Below are 14,206 nucleotides of genomic sequence, written 5' to 3' on the forward strand. Positions count from 1 at the left end.
AATAAATAACATTCAAATATAAGCTTGACACAAAAAGAATAAAATATATATTATGCAACATTTACATTACTTAAATATTATTGCAACATATATGTATACACATTCATAATATTCATATTTATATTATTGTATATAATTCACTTCAAATATTGTATAAAAACTACAGATTTTTTGTTTCTATGAGGTAATTATATACATACAGTGTTTACTCTATATATGTCCCAAATGCCTAGTGGATAAAAGTTCCAAAACTATCCCCACTGCCGCGAGGTATACCTTGCGAGGGACGTGGATCCAAGAATAGTATATCCTGGCCGTTATATGTCCCTGGCTAGAACCGTATTTTGGACATATATCGGGTAAACACTGTATTGAGCTTGTAATAAGAATATGGAATTTATATTGTAACTTAATATTATATATATATTGTAAAAGTTTTGTAAACGAAAATTACATTGATATTACATTAAGTCACTCTGTTTTAATCACATTTGGAAAAAATCTACATGTTCTAATCCCTCTGGTAAGTAACATAATCCAGATTCATCTTTGTGTTTCATATTGTAGCTTTTGCCATATCCTAAAATTATGTTTGTATATCATTTGATGTACTATTGAAACTGTGTTCTAAATATACACATATAAGTATATAGTATAGTTACCAAGATTTTTCATCAAACTTGTTGGTGCATTTCTTAAGTGTAATGGTACTCCTGGTTGAGGACCTTTGTGTTCAGCAACTACTCTTTGAGCAGCTCTGAGGGCATTTTCGATTAGTCTTGATTTTGGGGCTTTTGCCAAATATGTTGTACACTGTGCTAAAAGGACATCACACTCAGGCATTCCAATCATTTTACAACCATGCATTGTATGTATAGCAATCCCTAAACAATTTTTCAAAACGATTTTATTATTTAACTGTTTCAAAGTTTCAATATTATTATAGATTGTTACACATGAAAAGTCCGATTTTAAAACACAAATGTTATAAAGCATTTTGATCAAGAATGATCTATAATAAGGTTGTAGACTGTAATAGTATTTGAATCTACAATGCTGATCCTTAAGATCCTATCTTCAATGATAATTTAGATACCTAATTTTACTTCTAACTGAATTTTATTTCGACGTTAATACATTTGACGTTTATTTCGTTGATGGTAAACAAAATTACAAAATAGTGATGACAATCTTGTAATTGAAGAATGTGAATGTCCGAAAAATTCAATTTGTACAGTAATACAATAAAAAAACTTGTAATTTATTGACAGAATACGTTGATTATAACGGTACTTACTTCAATAAGTTTATTTAGAACAATAAGTTTAGATCAATAAGTTTATTTAGAAAAAAAGTTGTATTTATTTAACATTACTGCTAAAAATCGGAGATTTCATATGCAACAACTTCATACAAGTAATAAATTTTCATTTAACATTACCTAGAGCTTTTGGGTCTTCCAAACCAATATCTTCACATGCCATTCTTACTAATCTCCGTGCAATATACACTGGATCTTCGCCACCCAATATCATTCTAGTTAACCAATAGAGAGAAGCATTTTCGTCGCTTGCTCTTACTGATTTATGTAAAGCAGAAATCATATCGTAATGTTGCTCGCCTTTTTTATCATACAACATATGGCTCTTCTTAATGCTTTCTTTAATATCATTTAATGTAATTGTCACAGGACCAGCAAAAACTTCTTCTGTGGTTGGTACCTTACATTGGACTGCTAATTCAAGACCACCTAGTGCAATTCTAGCATCACCATCGCATGTTTCTGCTAACCACTCTATAGTAGGTTCATCTATAATAAATTTTGGTATTTCTTTAACGTGTTCCTGAATTTTTGTCGCTGAACTATGTATTATTCCATCTAATGAAGATACAGCTCGATTTAATATAGATATCAAATTTGGCACAGTTAGTTTTTCTAAAACAATCACCCTGCACCGACTTAAAAGTGCAGAGTTTAAGCTAAAGGAAGGATTTTCTGTTGTAGCACCGATTAATCTAATGGTCCCAGATTCAACATGGGGTAAAAATACATCTTGTTGAGTTTTACTGAACCGATGTATTTCATCCATGAATACCACTGTACATCTTTTAAATTTTAATTCATTCGAAGCTATAGTAATAACTTCTTTTATTTCATGAACTCCAGCCATCGCTGCTGACATCTTGACATATCTTATTTTACCATTTGAATTATTTTTGCATATGTATGCTATAACATTTGCAAGGGATGTCTGAAGCAAAATAAATTTGTATAAGTATTTATGTACGGAATGTAACAGAACTTAAAATAAAATTAAAATAAAAACAAATGTGTGTACAGCAGTAAATAGAGAATTGTAAAATAAATTTATTTTACACAAAGTTTTGTTTCTAAAGTAATTATAAAATTTAGAAATTAATTTTATGCATATGATATTGTATGCGTACAGCTCGATATATGACTTTAACTATCGCATTGATAAGTTTTCTACTTATATATTAATACTCACAAAATTCGACAATAGTATAGTACGATTTATTTTCAATAATAAAAAAAAAATAATCATACTATTCCAATATTTGTACGCAATACAGATCAAAATGGAGGCTAACAGATAAACATATTAATAATTCATATATTCAACAAGATACCTACATACCGAAGAAATTATTAAACATATACAATGTTTTCATTTTTAATCATGCACTAAATCAGGCCTGTTCAACGATGGCTCACGGAAGAGATATAGATTCTTCTTCTCTTGGCCTGCTTGGCGAGTCTGTCCCAACCATGTCCACCCAGACTTTTCCTTTGGCACATACATGTATATGAATGAGTGGTGAGTAATCTGCTAGTGCAGCAATCGTGGGACTTGTGCAGAAGAAAAAGTTGGTGTGGACATGATGGGGACTGACTCGCCGAGCAGGCGAAATGGAAGAGCAGCTACATCTGTTCCACGAGTCATCGTTGAGCATAAATTATAAAATGCCTTATATGTTTACAAATATTTTGTGTTTTATAGTTATTTAAAATTGCTAAGTACATAATATCCTTGATAAATACCTTTCCACAACCGGGTGGACCCCACAAAATTATATTTGGAATTTCAATCTTTTGTAACAACTGAAACAGCACACTGGATGGACCAAGAATATGTATTTGCCCAACATATCCTGAAAGTGATGTGGGTCTCATACGTTCAGCAAGTGGAATATGATCACTCCAAAATGCTTTTTTAACTTCTTCATGTGTTTCTGTCTAGAAAACATTGACAATAATTTTTTTCCAAATGATTAATTTTAATATCATGAAAAAGTTAATGTATATATAACTACATTGTTATTAGATGAAACTTTTGAACCCTGACTATCTGTATTTAGTACAGGTGATTCTGTTATATTATTTCTTCTTTTTGTGGTTCCTAAATTATTCTTCTTGTTTGCTGTATTGTTCAACTTCATTAATTTTTTAGCAGGACTTCCATCCTTGCAAGAAGTTGAAGATTCATTGCTAACTGGTTCATTTAAAAACAAACATCTACTAGCATGACTTTCTATTACTGCAGATGAGAATTCTTTAGAGCAAATAGGACAAGTGATTTTATCGTTACTCATATTTAAGTCTGTAATAAATATACTTGTATCAATACAATGTATGTATAATAATTGTTACTATAATTGTATACTATTTATGATTACTATAACAATAAAATATTACCGAAAGATAAGTCAGTTCTCTACATTAATGAATATTATTTGTTGTTATTAATTGTAGAGTACGGTGTATAGAAATTTTGAAATTATCTATAGTATCTTTAAAATTTTCTTACTTTGTAAGTGTAAATCGTACGAAATTACCGTACGATGCGCAGAATGAATAACGAAAAGGATTTTCGGAGACGATACCGTTACGTTATCTGTTATATGTACAGTGCTAACCTCAGCTTAAAAATAATTCATTAATTCTATATTAAATATCCTTCACAATTAACTATAGACTTTAGCGATTTTAATTTGTTACAAAACAATAAAAAAATCTACACATCATTGTTTTATTCAATATTGAAATTTTTTAAAAAGGATAGTGTTGTGACGAAATCAATGGTCGATTGATGACGTGGGTTAACGCTATGACGCTAGGCTTCAAGTAGTTTTAAAAGAAAGTTTCTCTTCTCTTCTTCAGAGTAGAACAATCAAAATAACATAGATATTGTAAAAGTGCTCTTATAACAGTGAATTCGTGCAATGGAAGTTCGTCGGAGGCGAAGAAGGACACAAGATAATAAGCAATCGCAAGTGCAAAGCGCCAAGTTTGATTATGAGCATATTCCTGTCAATTGTGTCGAAAATATTCAACAAGATGAAGTAAGAAATTTATTTAAAGTTACAGACACGATACTTGTGTTTAATATAATTTATAGCTGTCTTTGATGTTTAGTACATCTTATTTACTTGGTATCATTACATGTCCATTAGAAAAAGTTTATGATAATAATTTTATATTTTTTATATATTATTCAAATCTTTCTTACTTAATTTCAATATATTTGTGTCTATACATTGACATATTTTGTTCGCATCAATGCTATAGTCTGTGTAATAACACCTTCAAATTTGTATAGAATGATGAAGACATTCCGTCTTATATGTTCGAAAAATGTACGGTGACGGAACCGCCGGTAACTGCAACTATACGAGCACGAATGAAAATAAATCTTGAAATTGATTTAATTTCAGTTATTTTATTGATAACTGGAATTTTCACTCGTCTTTATCGTCTAGAGGAACCACACAGCATTGTGTAAGTTATTTCTATCGTTTATAGAATTTGTTATATTATTTTCCTCGCGGAAAAATAATCATTGGTGTGGAATAACTTTAAAAGATTCATTTTAACTATCTAACCGAAGATATAGGTATTATCTTATGTGTTTTGCAACAGATTTGATGAACTACATTATGGAAAGTATGTAGGACTTTATATGAGGAGAACATTTTTTTTCGATTCGCACCCCCCTTTGGGAAAACAACTTATTTCCGTAGTTGCATATTTGGCGGGATTCGATGGCCAATTCAAATTTGACAGAATTGGAAGTCCTTATACGGATAACGTTCCTTTGTTCGCGTTGCGATTAGTCCCTGCCTTATGTGGTAGTTTATTAATTCCGACGGCATATCACTTAATTTTAGAATTGGGTTTAAAACAGTGGACTGCAGCATTAGCAGGGATATTATTATTATTCGGTAATTTATTGTATTCTTACTATAAAAGATTTGATCTTGTTTCTTGTTTACTGAATTGCACATATTTTTACTAATGTTTTAGATAATGCTCTCTTAACACAATCCAGATTTATTTTGATGGAAAGTATACTCATGCAATTCTCATTATTTGGATTAATATGTATTATGAAGTTCAGAAAAGTAATGGATCAACCAGCAACTTTATCATGGTGGATATGGCTGAGTTTAGGAACTGCGAGCTTAACGTGTGCATTATGGTATCTATAATAAAATAGTTTCAAATCTTAATATGTCTATTTCTTCCAATAATAAACTAAACAAATTTGTTGTTTTAGTGTAAAATATGTTGGATTATATTCATTGATTCTTGCATTGTCCTTAATTGTTTATGATTATTGGACTCTAATACCAAGAAAGACTTTGTCTAGCACTGTATTATATATACATCTTATAATGAGAATTGTGATTGTGTTGGGTGTAATCTCTACCATTTATTTTACTGTATTTTATGTTCATTTATCAATACTCTCTAAAGCTGGACCACATGACTCTGTAATGACAAGTGCTTTTCAAGCAAGTTTAGAAGGTGGTCTTGCGAGTATTACGAAAGGTCAACCATTAGAAGTTACTCATGGCTCACAAATTACTTTAAGGCACACATATGGAAGAGCGTGTTGGCTTCATAGTCATAATCATGTGTATCCATTAAGATATTCGGATGGTCGAGGTAGTTCACATCAGCAACAAGTTACATGTTATTCTTTTAAAGATGTTAATAACTGGTGGATTGTAAAAAAGCCAGAAAGAAACGATTTAGTTGTCACTAAACCTCAAGAACCGGTAAAGCATGGAGACATAATACAGTTAGTACATGGAATTACAAGTAGAGCATTGAATTCGCACGACGTTGCGGCTCCAATGACACCTCAAAGTCAAGAAGTATCATGCTACATTGATTACAATGTATCTATGCCAGCTCAAAATCTTTGGAGAGTTGAAATTGCTAACAAAGATACCAATGGGGATGTTTGGCATGCTATTCAAAGTCAAGTACGTTTAATACATATAAAAACAGATTATGCATTAAAGTTTAGCGGAAGGCAACTACCTGATTGGGGTTTCAATCAACATGAGGTAGTAGCGGACAGATTAGTAGATCAGACGGACTCCATATGGAATGTTGAAGAACATAGATATACCAAAAGCGAAGATCAGAAACAAAGAGAAAGAGAATTGATTAATGCTGAAATGATTCCGCTACAAGCTACCAGATTGAGTTTTTGGGAAAAATTTGTGGAATTACAAATAAAAATGTTTTTCAGTGTTCAGGAGGGGCAAAATAGTCACATGTATTCTAGTGATCCTTCAGATTGGCCACTGATGTCTAGAGGAATTGCATATTGGGTTTCAAATGAAAGTAATGTAAGCCAAACTTTATTATGTTTATTAAAGATGTGTGAGAATCCAAAAAGTTAGATATCCGATAGTCAGGACAGGTTTAGACGATTCGTCTCAACAATTCTCGGAAATCCTGATATATTCGAGAATCCCGAAATTTTCAAGAATCCCGAAATTTTCAAGAATTTGTGTCCCGATTCCAAATAAAATTCTCTTTTCGTCCCGCCCGACACAACATTTTCGGGTTCTCGCACACCTCTAATGTTTATACATTTGAGTTAGTCGAATTTCTTATAATTTCTTATTAATACACTTTGTTTTTAATGTTTTCTGTTTACCACAGGCCCAAGTATATCTTTTAGGAAATATAGTAATTTGGTATTCTGCTACAGCCTGCATGATTATATATTCTATACTATTTGTATTTTATGTATTACGACGAAGAAGAATGTGTTTTGATATTACGCACACAGAGTGGAACAAGTTTTCTAATATCGGAAGTATTTTATTAACTGGATATCTGCTACATTTTTTACCTTTTGTATTCGTTCAAAGAACTCTTTTCCTCCATCATTATTTACCGGCGTTCATTTTTAAGTTATTGCTTACAGCCGCGACAATAGAACATTTATACTATTTAATCGGGTATGTTGAAAAATGATTAATACGATTCCCTTTACGCCAGTTTATTAAAGTTTATTAATTATTTTTTACTTACAGAACTCGATATCAGAAAAGTGTCTTATTACATATATTAAAATTCAGTACTCTTATTTGGATAGTCTTTATTATACACATATTTAAAAAGTTTTCTCTACTTAGCTATGGAACAACACATTTACGTGCTAAGGAAATTGTAAGTTTGAGATGGAGGGACACATGGGATTTTATTGTGCATAAAACTTAACAGATATTCAAATTTAATATCTATTTATTGTGAGTAAATACTCCTAGAATTATTTTTTACTTGTACTACAAAACCTTTTTTTTTTAAATGAATCAAATATGTTTGTCAAGTATATTAAACAGTGACTACATATTCATATGATGGAGGTACTTTTAACCATTTTTGAGTCATATATTTAAAATACAGTTGATACATACAATTATTTTCTTATGTTTTAAAATATATACTTGATCACATAGACTGATTACATTTCACAAAATATTTGTTAATTATTACATATGTGTATATAGATATTATTACATATATAAATGTATCAATTTATTCATATATAAATGAATAAATACGAAATTTAATATATTTCAAAAATATATGTATTTGTATAGATTTCTCGAACCTAGTGGCTCCCCAGTTTCGTATTGAGTTCGTCCACGACAACTATACCATCCTGTGGTTCACTAATTTCGCATCAGGTTCGTTTTTTTTACGTGGTGGTAATCGCATTTACGAATTCTCCGCCCCTCCCGGGCGAGAGAGACGAGGATATGTGGGACTCTCCCCGAAAGGGTATACTCACTAACTCTACCACGGCGACCTTCCTGAGCTAACGGGAGGCGGCGAGGAAATCGTGTCAAAAACAACTTGCCATACCCCTCTCCAACAATGACACCCCGGGGGAAGTAAACCGGGGGCTCCCTCCCCTCTCCCAATTTATAATCTAGTAGGACACCGTACGGGTCACCCACACAGTGTCCCCCTTCCAGGAGATCAGTGCAGCTAGGCACCGCGAGCCCCAGCACGTGACACCCCGCTGCCCCCGGTGACTCCCTACCTCGCTCAGGGAAAGGGGACCCGTAGGTCCTCGTCCCGGCCGAGGGAGGAAGTCACCGCTCGCTGATCCGACACAGGTACTCCCCGAAGCAATCGTGTCTGAAGAGCACCTGCGTCAAACGGTAGGTGAGCAGTCCCTACCTCCTGCAGCATCAGGTTCGTCTTTTTTCCGTGAGAAAATGCATTACGCATACACCGACTCCCTGGGGAAGCCGGGATTATGTGGGACTATCCTCGGCAAGGGGAGCACCAAAGGCGGTCCCGTCATTACGGGATAAGTGAGTAAAAACTCACGCTCACCTAAGCTACTGGGGAGTGCCTGGATCACGCGAGTACTCAACAGGACACCTCCCAGCTAACATCCTACCCCAGGGAAGGGGGCGAGCCCCGTCCCATTACCTACGCTGTACCTACGAGTCCCAGCTCGGTCCACCCACAGCTCCCGGTGTCCTCGTGCCTCGTCTGGAGCGAGTGTCCCGAAGGAACCCGCCTCGACCAAGGCAAGAAGACGCCGCCACCGATAAGGAAGGGTCGTCGAAGACGCGATCCGCCACGCAGGTGTGATTCGGCATGAAGGCTTTGCAGTTTTGCCGGTGGCCTCTTTCTGCGAAGTCCTGATGACGCAGAAGGAGACCGCCGAGCGGGACCGGGAAAGGAATCCGGGCTCAGCCAGGAGGGTGTGGGCGCGGGCATGCCCCCTGCGTCCGCGCGTGCCCCCCACTCGGTGGTGGGCGTTGGGTGGGAGGGTGCAGGGGACACCCCAGAACCAATTGGTGCCTCCCGGAGAGGGATCGGCGCAGGGAGACCCCCGCGACATATGGTGCCCCCGGGAGAGTGGGGCGGAGAGGGTCCTGCGGGGGGATTTCCCTCGGGGGGGGGGATTCAGTGGCTCGGAGTGTGAGCTGACCCTGGCCCCAGGGGGGAGCATAACTCTCCCCGGGTTGGGTCGACACCCACCGATTTAACTCTCGATGTGGAGGAGTGTTGAACCGTCCCTCCCCTATGAGGGGAGGAGGATTCGTGGGGGTGGGGTGAGAAGGGTCGGGGCGTGCCGAATCGCGCCTTCGACGACCCTTCCTTACCAGTGGCGGCGTCTTCTTGCCTTGGCCGAGGCGGGTTCCTTCGGGATACCGGGAGCTGTGGGTGGACCGAGCTGGGGCTCGGGAAGCCCAATTCGAAGGCTCCAGGGATGGGGACACAGGGCGGGTTCCTCCGCTCGTGGTCTTATACAGTAGGCAGTGGGCGAGGCTAACCCCTCCCACCGGGTAGTATGATAGCTGAGAGGTGCCTTGTTGAGTATTTTTCGTGGTCCGCGCACCTCCCCTTTAGCTTAGGTGGACGTGAGTTTTTAGTGGTGAACGTGAGTTTTTAGAGTTTTAGGACACTCCCCCGGGGATAGTCCCACATAAAAGCATTTTCTCACGAAAAAGAAAAGGCTTCGCAGTTTTGCGCTACAATATAACTTACAGCTCCGTTCGTCAGTAATTCCTGTTTAAATATTCAGTTGCTACTATTATTATGGAACAGAGGGAGTATAACGTATGTATAAATATAAGTTAGATTTAATAATAACATTTACATTTGAAAATTTCAATTGCTTTTATAATAAAAAAAATAATATTTTGTACAAATCTTAATATCATTGTCACTTAGACTTGATCTAAGCTCAATCCTCGGGTCCGTGCTGCGACATAGATCGTATACAGCTACTATTTTCTTGCGACCACGTCGACTGCTCCGAGCGTAGAAAAGACAGCGCTTGTAAACACGGACCGCGCGGCCGAAGGCGCACTACATACTGTCAATTAAACCACTGAATATAGTTCAAATTATATCGTGTTTAGTATCATTTTAATCAGAAAAATGTCACAAATAAATTGGTAAAAGTCCCATAAAAAAATAATTGAAAATGAAGGAGTTTTGTAATTGGATTAGTAGTGGTTCACCCCGATATACCCGACCCGGTATGGGATTACCCGATATGTTACACTTTATACCAGTGTCAGTAGATCAAGACTTGTTCCCCACTCTAATTTCCCTTTCTAGCGCGCTATTCTCCACGTTCCGCCGCAGCCCGGTCACGTAACGCGTTCCGTCTCTGTCGTGTATACTTCGGTACTGGCAGAGAGAGGGTAACTTTTTCCTTTCAATTCGTGCTCCCTCCGCTCATTTGACGACACTGCTTTACACTGCTCGACGACCGAGGCAGCTCGAGCTTCTGGGCCCATCGCGAGGTATGCCCCCCAGCAGAGAGGATAGACGAACTGACTAAGATTGCGTAGCTCCGTTCCGTTTAGATCAAGATTTTACTGTACAAGTTGAAGTGTCTATGGGTTCGCGTGTTCAGAATAAATGGTACGTACAAGTTTTAGGTTCAGAGTACTTTATTACTGGAGACTTTGCTACGACGCGTCACGGAAGCTTTTACTCGAACGACTGTGCCAAGTGTCTCGCTGTCTCCTGTCTCCGGTCTTACGGAGGCTTTTTACCTATTCCCCGAATCGTCCTGATTGGCCGGGGCTGAATTAGCCTTTTTGGCCAATCAGGCACTTCTTCGGAGACTCCTGCACCCTTGATGCGCTTTCCCTAAACGCGGGGACAGTGTCGTAAATTTGGTGATGCAGCGGGATTTCCTACGGGCCCGCGGTGCATGACGTGGCCAGCTGGCGCCTACCTGCCTAGCTTCCGGGTTCCATCGGAAAACCCGAGGTTTATGGTACCCGCACGAGCTGTTGAGGCCGAAGGTAAAAATCTAATGGCCAAAACGTGCCATAACAAAAGCTGCTAAAACGAGTAACGGTTTTCTCAAAAACAGCTGTGGGGCAACGGGTTCCATAAACTCGCTCGACCATTTACACGCCAAATGTTGACAATTGTACGTGCCGATGGCCGCTACAAAGTATAACTTAAAATATAAATCATTGGACTGGTAATAGAAATATTCTGAGTGCAAAAAACGAAACATTTCTCTATGAATACCGGTGCTTTGAACAATTTGGAATATTTATAAATTCTATAGGGTTTTCCTGTTGATAAATCAGACTGCAAATATTTTATACATTCTTTTTTCAATGACGGTAGAATATATTTTTTGGCGCATAGTAAGATATAATTCACAAGCTACCCAGTTAGCCAAATGCCCACTCGACCAAATCGAGTGGAATGTGTGCTGCACACATTGCGAGCATAAGACTTATGTATTTGGTACCAAACTCTGCTCGAAGCAGAATTTGGTCCTCATTTGGTATGATTTTGACACCAAAATTTGTCGTCAAATTCCTAGTCAAATGCGGATACAGATGGATGTCAAAATCCATGCGAAGTCTCCAGGTAAAATTCCATGCGGAATCATGCGGAATTGGAGCCAAACTTTGGCTTCGTTATAGAGGGAAGATCCGTCGCACTAAGAACGGACGTAACCTTGTTCTAACAGTAAATATCGGGAAAAATTGAAGTAAATCTTCTTGTAGGGTGGGAAAAGGTATTTTATTTAAGTTTCGATGCGTAATAAAGATAAAGTTGTGCGTAAACACCACAATGTGTCGTGAAAGACAAAGCGCCGTGTTGTGGAAGGCGAAGAGCGTACGTGCGAGAAAGAGAGAGAGAGCACGAGCGCGAAGAGTGTGCGTGCGAGAGAGAGAGCGCAAAGAGTGTGCGTGGAGACAGAGAGTGCAAGAGGAGTGTGCGAGAGAGAGAGGAAAGATTGCGAAGAGTGTGCGTGCGAGAGGAAGTGGATTCGAAGAAGATTGAAAGAAGGATATGGAAAGGGATGACGGAATATTTTTAATGTCTATTAATTTTTTATTTAAATTGAATTTATTTTTAAACTCTTACAATTAGGATAATACAATATAATTTAAAATTAGCACTAAAAAGTGCTGTTTGGTGCTTTTTTTTTTATTTTTATTATTTTTAGTGGAGGAAGGTTGAATGCTTTACGCACAACTTCTCGGGGCCATTCCAACCCCGAGAAAGTGTGGGACTCCCCAAGCGATCGCCCCCCCTTTCAGAGGGGCGATGTGATGGCGAGGGTTTACCCACTAAAACTCCTTCCTCCACTTGCGCCTCCGGTTACTGTTGTTCTCCTTGCTCCCAGGGATTTGGTACTCTCGCACTGCCCGACGGCTTTTTGTGCCAGACCCTTTCCTTACAAGCTTTCAGCACCACTCGCATCGAATCCTGAAATTCTAGGCGAGTGGGCCTTGCAAAAGCTCTGCTTTCGCAAGCTGCATCTGCAACATTAATTTACAAAGATTATTTACACGGTCATATTAATGTTAATGTATTAAAATATTTATGTAATGTATTAAGTAATAAATAATTCTTACCGAAAAGGGCCCGCACAATTTTTGTAAGATACAATGGTTGGTGACTCTCCGTGCCAAACCATGTATAGAAGGTTAAGAGGCTGTCTGTGACACTGAGTGCCTCTTTTAAATTGCACCCTCCCATGTATGCAAAGTAGTCGACCTAAAAAATAATTTATCATTAATGTATACACTCACACGTGCGCGAGCATATAGCAATGGAATAAATGCATACACTTACCACATTATTGTACTCCTCGTCGAAGCAGTTTTCAAACTTATCTATATCTTCCCTCGTTCGAACAGGTAGACAGTCTGGCTTTTTCCCATAATCCCTGGGCTTGTCCTTTCTGCTTAATATTCTACAAAGAAAAAGTAAATTTTGTTAATTCTTGTTAAGTATTGCCATCATACTATCACTACTGTCATTTCAATTTGTTAAATTACATACTTATCTATTTTCTTCTCCATGCGGTCCAGCCTTTTCATCAACCATTCGTACTGAGATATGGTGATCGTTTCGGGGGGATGCATGGAAGAATGGATGGTCTGTGGTGGTATAGGAGGTGGTTGTAGATATATAGTTCAAAAAAACCATAATCAATTCAATCTGTAACACGTAAGTACCTATGTACATTTCAATAAAGCTTTATGTACTGGTTGAATATTTCGAATTGGTATTATAGCACCTTCTTGTATCATAACATGACTCCGAAAAACATTGCTTCAAAAACAGAACTAGACTAAACATAGTCAAAATCAATTTGTGTCCCTTTAATGGTTGTTGCAACAATGAACATACTATTCGATAACGGTTCTGTTCTCAAGATACTTATGATATGTTGACCACGTTCTAAAATCTTATGCTTATACATGTAGAACAGTAGAACTGCCAATCACAAGGCAGATCCATTTCCACAGTATTCAGACTATGAAATCAGGGAGGAAATTATCTCTGTGATGAAATGAAGCAAAATTGACTGTATTACGATAAATGACAGTGTAAAAGAACAAAAGAGACCAATTTCTTAAGTAGCAAAATTGTCACAGTGAAAAATATAAATGACATGAAATGAAATATAAATGATATAAATAATGTAACATAAAAAATTATACAAAATACTTGAAAAAAACTGTTACTTTTCTTATGCTCTTATATTGTGGAGTTTATTTTGTAAATTCGATAGCGTCGTTAATTCAGAATTTCACTTTTTGCCAATTACATGTCAGATATTTTTACATTTTCGTCATTTTGCATTTTAAATCCCGGATATATGAAAATGTAGTACTTTTGTTTGGAATGGTAATCATTGAAGAACTACTTTCAACAAGTTTTAAAATATAGTGATCATAAGTACTTTTACAATAATATGTTAACATTTATTTACCATATGTAAAATCGTATTACACTCGTAACATATTTTAATGATATCTAAGTCTCTAGTAGAACATTCGGGATAGTTCTTGAATCACCAAAGGCAAGAGGGTCATGCGGTACGTTCATTGGAGTATAGATTGAGAT

At 37.2% G+C, this 14,206-nt stretch overlaps 3 protein-coding genes across 5 annotated transcripts; 1 reads left to right on the top strand and 2 right to left on the bottom strand.

Annotated features, from left to right (window-relative positions):
- Positions 1-19: 19 nt before the first annotated feature.
- Positions 20-4,614, bottom strand: LOC143354918 (ATPase WRNIP1). 3 transcript variants are annotated; one of them, XM_076789292.1, is made up of 6 exons: positions 4,533-4,614; positions 3,337-3,623; positions 3,065-3,259; positions 1,442-2,252; positions 663-884; positions 20-580 (listed from the first exon to the last, which is right to left on the bottom strand). In XM_076789292.1, the coding sequence occupies exons 2-6, from the start codon at positions 3,613-3,615 to the stop codon at positions 486-488; spliced, it is 1,602 nt and encodes a 533-aa protein (XP_076645407.1). In that variant the 5' UTR covers positions 3,616-3,623; positions 4,533-4,614; the 3' UTR covers positions 20-485. The 3 variants fall into 3 exon arrangements, with proteins under 3 accessions (XP_076645407.1, XP_076645405.1, XP_076645406.1); XM_076789290.1 differs by lacking the exon at positions 4,533-4,614 and adding an exon at positions 3,831-3,969; XM_076789291.1 differs by lacking the exon at positions 4,533-4,614 and adding an exon at positions 3,719-3,855.
- Rt (Protein O-mannosyltransferase rt) lies at positions 4,228-7,780 on the top strand. The gene is made up of 7 exons (XM_076789288.1): positions 4,228-4,365; positions 4,623-4,801; positions 4,943-5,244; positions 5,327-5,501; positions 5,580-6,666; positions 6,986-7,287; positions 7,363-7,780. The coding sequence occupies exons 1-7, from the start codon at positions 4,246-4,248 to the stop codon at positions 7,547-7,549; spliced, it is 2,352 nt and encodes a 783-aa protein (XP_076645403.1). The 5' UTR covers positions 4,228-4,245; the 3' UTR covers positions 7,550-7,780.
- A 3,715-nt stretch (positions 7,781-11,495) lies between these two features.
- Positions 11,496-14,111, bottom strand: LOC143354985 (uncharacterized). Its single transcript, XM_076789419.1, has 5 exons — positions 14,073-14,111; positions 13,136-13,294; positions 12,926-13,046; positions 12,706-12,847; positions 11,496-12,609 (listed from the first exon to the last, which is right to left on the bottom strand). Exons 2-5 carry the CDS (start codon positions 13,216-13,218, stop codon positions 12,449-12,451), a joined length of 507 nt encoding a protein of 168 aa, XP_076645534.1. The 5' UTR covers positions 13,219-13,294; positions 14,073-14,111; the 3' UTR covers positions 11,496-12,448.
- Positions 14,112-14,206: the final 95 nt, after the last annotated feature.

The sequence above is a fragment of the Halictus rubicundus genome, chromosome 6, assembly GCF_050948215.1.
Source record: "Halictus rubicundus isolate RS-2024b chromosome 6, iyHalRubi1_principal, whole genome shotgun sequence".
NCBI classification, from domain to species: Eukaryota; Metazoa; Arthropoda; class Insecta; order Hymenoptera; family Halictidae; genus Halictus; species Halictus rubicundus.